Source organism: Centruroides sculpturatus, unplaced genomic scaffold, assembly GCF_000671375.1.
Source record: "Centruroides sculpturatus isolate CEXI.00-Female unplaced genomic scaffold, Cexi_2.0 scaffold2086, whole genome shotgun sequence".
In the NCBI taxonomy this organism is placed as follows: domain Eukaryota; kingdom Metazoa; phylum Arthropoda; class Arachnida; order Scorpiones; family Buthidae; genus Centruroides; species Centruroides sculpturatus.
In genome coordinates this window covers 64142-70141 of record NW_019386337.1, presented here as the reverse complement: position 1 = coordinate 70141, position 6000 = coordinate 64142, and the positions used below count along the sequence as shown (strand labels likewise).

The following is a 6000-nucleotide window of genomic DNA, read 5'->3' as shown; positions in this document are numbered from 1 at the left end:
TAAGTTTACAGACATGTTAATTCGTAAACTCCGATCAAGAATACTCACATTTTCAATTTTCTGGGCTACCAAGCAGCGTCGTAACTAGACTTTTATGCGCCCGGTGCGAGTTTTTGTAACTACGCCCCAAAACTATGACCCAAAACTTGGTCCAGTGTCATTTCTGCGCCCTGTGCCTGGGAACTGCTGGCACCGCCCTAGTTACGGCACTGCAACCCAAGCAATAATAAAAATGACATAAAGTATTATTCAACTTTTAATAATTGGCAAGTGTTAAGGACATTGACAGTTTGTTAATTAAACACCTAAAAATTCTGATAGTGTGAAAGAATACGTATTAATAAACACTTTATAATTTTGTCAAAAGAGTTTATTAATCAACCCATATTGAATAAAACGATTTCAAATTTTGTGAAATTTTTAAACATAAAAAGACGAAGAAATATTAAATATAAATTACAGAAAGTAATTTTTATAATACGAAAATATATAAAAAAATAATATTTTCAATCATATTTACGGTTATTCAAATTTAAAACACAACGCCTTTTTATGCAAATTACGTTAAATAATCGACGTGTGTGAGCTTGTAGGTGCTGTAAGATAAAGTGATTTGTCTGTATAAGTCGACGAAAACTCAAAGAGGAAGTAAGGATTTTTATATTGTGTGAGTATTTTAAATATTTTAAAATTAAAATAATCTCTGACAATTAAAACTTCGTATTGTTGTAAGTGAAATCTAAATTGTTAAATGAAGGGTGTCTTATTCGGTGGATTAGGAAAACAAAATTGAATCTTCGGGCAAAGCTTATATTCTTTATCAGTTATTTAGATATTAATACTTAATAAACGAAGATGAGCCAAATTCTAACGAACAAAAAAACAATGCTTCAGGATTGCACTACTCTGCATACAATAAACACAAATTACTGATGAACACATACAAATTTTTCCATACTAAACGATACTTGTTTAGTCGAATCTGAGCAACCGTTTTCTTTACAATAAACGGCAGTTGTTGATAATATACATATAGACAGCGACATTTATCTAGTATTTTTGAGTACCACGTATGGTATTTTGCTTTGAGTATCCTCTTTCTTCTCTAAAGAAAAAAAATAATCAAATTCACATAAGATAGTGTTGGTGTAAAATTTCGTAACATTTGGTGATAGATCAATTATGGAAGGTGAAAAACCTATTCTATTAAGCAGTCTCTCCAGTTATTATGCACAATTTTTAATAGCCTGTTCTATGAGTTTCTTCAAAGAAAATATGCCACATATTCCAAAGGGAAAGCATCAGAAATAATATTTTTCAAAAATTTAAGGGTTTGTTTAACCTTCTTGAAGTCCCTAGGAAAAAGTTTAGCTTTGAAAATTCTAAGGTATTTATCAACCTCGCATCCGATTGTAAACTCTGTCTCGGTTAAAGATCCGATACCAATTAACTGAGAACTATACGGATATGCTATTCGAACTAATCTATTACTTCTAGTTTCGCTATTGTTTTGTTTTGTGTTATTATAAACCTATATATTTGGATATATTTCCTCCAACTCCTCCAGAAAAATTGCCAAGATGCAGAGTCAAGATGATCGGAAAGATAGTCAGCATAATCGTTCTCCAAGTACTCCGGAAGCTAAATGTTCAAAGCTAGAGCATTACTTTAAGAGACAATCTCCTTCGGACATTAATAAAGAAGGAATGTTATCCTTACGACAGTATTTAGAATCACAGTTAGTGCTGCAGTTGAAGTGTATCGAACATAAGTTTGCTAATTTGGAATTGGCTAATCAATTAACTTTGTCCTTAGTAAGAAAGCTAGAGAACGTCCTTTCTAAATTGTGTTTGCGTTTAGTAAGTTGGAACAACACGATCAATTTCCTTTGGATAATGTCGGAGAGTTGCACTCCTTCGCATACAATAAACAGGTTAATGCTTCCAAAAAGAGCTAATTGATGTCGTTTAACCATAGTGATCCGCATGAGTTACCGTAGATATCCAGGAATATATAGTGAACTTATTGTCTAAGGAATTGGACGCAATTAATTTATGAGGGCAAAATTTTGTTGGTATTTCCCAGGGGCAATTCCTGACTAAAATTTTTTGGCATGCTATAAATTATAAAAATAATAGGCCTATCTCTAGCACTAAACAATAGGCAGAAACGTCATTTGATGTGAATGGTAAAGTATGGACTATTATAAAGCCCCTATGTCTGCACATGAAATATATTAGAATGAAAAAGTATAAAAAATTTATGATAATTCAATTTTTGTAGATCCTTGACACTAAGGACCCAGGGCTTAAGCATTATTACATAGATCGGCCTACTAGATTACATAGATCCTACTACGTAAATCCGCCTCTGTACACAATACACGTATGTCGACTGAGTACCGCAAGCATGGCACTGACTTAAACAGCTAACTGTTAGCTGCCAATATAAAAGCTAACACAAATAGTAAAAGTTTACACGTTAAAATAAATTATTATTATTATATTTGTTTTCATATAAAAAGTATATCGAGTCAAAACTTTTTCTTAAGCATGCGGCAATGCCAAGCAAGCACTGAATATACTTGTATCTCAACTTTATGGTTTGGCTTATGGTAGTTTAGAATATAATTTAGACTCCGTGCATGTTTTGGAATTCTTATGGTTTTGGTACTAAACGTTTATTGTTCTTTCAAAATTTGGAACCTGAGGTCGAGTATTCCGTGTTGAATATCTCCATTTTCTCATCATTTTCCAGTCGGACTATATTTATCTACTGGTAATAGACCATCTTGGATAGAGATGTGTCGTTTTGCGAGGACCCGTTTTGTTTGGAGTAACTCCAAAGTTAAAATGTTCGAGGTGCTTTCAAAATAAAAACTTTAAACTCGAACTTATCAATGATTTTTAAAACTTAATTATATCTTGTCTTTCCTTCTGGGGCCTTTCTGTTTTCAGGACATCATCGACTCGATAGAGTTGATGTTCTGCTGTCGTCTTTCCGGCGTCGACAGATCGATCTCGCGATAAGCAATTAGATCTGAATTGGGCCTAGGTTTCTTTCGAAAACGTTTTGGTAATGGATGGCGTTGGAGATGTTCATAAATATTTCATAAATTTGCAAAGCATTTGGAAAGGTGTCTCTAGATGGGGGATAGCTTTTGCAGGTAGGTAGATGTAAATCCGGGAATAAATTGTCCGATGTCCCAAATAGTGGATCTGCAAAACTGTTTAAGTGGGTCGAGGCTAGTTACTAACGAGATAACGAACCTTATCTGACCAACTATCTTGAGACTGCGAACTGTCTTCTTGTCGTCGATTTCTCTTTCATTCGGGGGTCCTCCCTTTTTCTTTTCTTCCATCTTTAATAATGTTAAGTTCTACGTTCAATAGAAAAATTTTGGTCGATAGGTTCATCTGAATGTGTCACCTTTGAAAGGATATGAATTCGGGGAAAGGTACAATCACATCCTTCAATATTCATAAAAAATGTGGTATTCTGTGTACGTTGTAGCTCCCACGAATAAATCAAAATTTGTGTACATGCTATTCAAAAGATGCGAAAAAGGACTTCACAAAAAATTTAGTTATGAAAATTGTTCGCTATATACTACATGGCTCTGTGAGCAAAAATGTGAAACGATTTAGATTTAAAATGAAGATACGTGTTCCACAAATTTCAGAAAAAAATCAAAATGGCAGCAGTCTGTCACTATACTATAACGTAAGTTGCATCTATTTTGAAATTTATTTTTATACACAAAAATCCACATTTTACAATATAAAATTACAGTAGATCCCCCTATAAGACGGTAGATACGTTCCGTTCTTTATGAATCAATTTTGTAGGAATCATAGTTTACGGACTACGGCTGTTTGAAAGGTTTTCTTTCATAAAATTAATCGATTCTAGACTAATTCAACTAATTCGATTCTAGACATTTCCAAAATACGTAAAATAATCCGTATAAACTACGTTATAAACAAAAAATTGTAGGATTGCTTACCGAGTGTGTACCGTTCGACTACGCCCGTTGCTAAAGCTTGGTTTCGTCGCGGAACAGCGCATCAAACCGCGGCCGCGATTTCTGATATTATTTTTCTGCGAAAACTTCGTTGACCTTTGGAGACATCCTTAATATAAATAATTTTTATGGCCGTTAAATAAGAAATGTTTCTTTCACAAGAAATGTATAAAATTACAGTACTGGACAGACGATAGGTCGCCTAACTCGCCGTAGCGTGACGCTAGACGGCGAAAAATATATATTTAATTATAATAAAGTTACAATAAATTAAGTTAATATATAATTATATATACAGTACCTAATTTATATATAATTAATATATAATTATATGTACAGTACCTAATTTATATATAATTATATGAACAGACGATACTAAACTCAATTTATCCGCCTAAACGTCCGTAGCGTGGCGCTACGGACGGCGGGAAAGTAGTTCGGCTGCCCGATGACGTTTTACGTATTATAGGAGTTATTTTTACCGTTGTTTACGGATACTGCCACAATTTTTATAGGAATCATGACTATAGGAAACGGTTTTATAGGTAGATCTACTGTACAGTATTGCATATAGGAATTATTATGTGTTTATTTTGAAAAATAACTCTTAATATAGGGAATTGTGAAAAAGATAAATTTTACGTTGAAACATGTAAACTACTATCAGTATGTGCAGTTATTAACTGTAATTTAAGGAAAAATTGCAATATAAATGAATAGCTTTAAAATGCACTTTTTCCTTTGTAGGTGTTGATAGAGGGAGATAGTACAATGTCCTACAAATGCAAGATTTGTGATAAGTCGTTGACTAGTAAAAATGGTTTAAGTTATCACATCAAAATCCACACAGGACAGAAACCCTACAAATGTGAAACATGTAATACATGTTTTGCTTGTAAGAGCAGTTTGAATTCTCATCTTAGAATCCACAAAGGAGAAAAACCCTACAAATGCCAAACATGTAATAAATGTTTTGCTCATTACAGCAGTTTCTGTCGTCATCTCAGAACCCACACAAAAGAAAAACCTTACGAATGCAAAACATGTAATAAATGTTTTGCTCATTCCAGCAGTTTTAATAATCATCTCAGAACTCACACAGGAGAAAAACCCTACATATGTAAAACATGTAGTAAATGTTTTGCTCAATTGGGCAATTTGAATAGTCATCTCAAAATCCACAAAGGAGAAAAACCCTACAAATGCGAAACATGTAATAAATGTTTTGCTCAATTGCGCTATTTGAATTGTCACATTAGAATTCACACAGGAGAAAAACCCTACGAGTGCAAAATATGCAATAAACGTTTCAGGAACAGATGCTCTTTATATTATCATCGAAAACTCTACACTGAAGAGAAAACCTACAAATGCAAAATGTGTGATAAATGTTTTCCTGAAGAATGGGTATTAGATTGTCATTGCAAAAGACATTTGAGGGAGAAACTACATCAGTGCGAAATACCCCATCGAAATTTCCTCCCCGGAATGGAAGTGAGTAACAATACAACGGGTTATTCAAATGTAATTTCCAGCGATTATTCCAGCGATCGTCGTTTCGAACAACAAAATAATTTAATTCACCAACTTCCCACTTATTCTGAATACAGACCATTGATATGTCTTGTGTGTAATAGTCAATTTCAAACGGAAGCGAACCTGGATGCTCATCGTGCAATGCACGATCTATACCCATTTAATTGCATTATATGTTTTCAAGTGTTCTGTAGTCATAAGGCTTTAGAAGAACACAAAATAATTCACGAACCATTAGTCAATTCGTTTTAGTATTGCAATAAATGCAGTGTGGCATTTGCTTGGGAAGAAGATTATGAAGTTCATCTTGAATATCAATAATAAACTGATATAAATGTTGTTTAAAAGTTTCGATTGAAAATTTGCCAACAACAATTTTATTGACAATTTTAAGTATTTTAAAGGGATTTTAAAATAAAGTTTATTCAGAAGATAATTAA

At 33.2% G+C, this 6000-nt stretch overlaps 1 protein-coding gene across 1 annotated transcript in view; it reads left to right on the top strand.

Moving 5' to 3' along the window:
* The first annotated feature begins 584 nt into the window (after positions 1–584).
* LOC111614602 (zinc finger protein 91-like) overlaps positions 585–6000 on the top strand; it is a 56751-nt gene continuing 51335 nt past the window's right edge. Inside the window, exons 1-2 of the mRNA XM_023355968.1 lie at positions 585–667; positions 4772–5805. Of these exons, the coding sequence (XP_023211736.1) occupies positions 4796–5805 (1010 nt within the window). The 5' untranslated portion in view covers positions 585–667; positions 4772–4795. The remainder of the gene's footprint in view (positions 668–4771; positions 5806–6000) is intronic.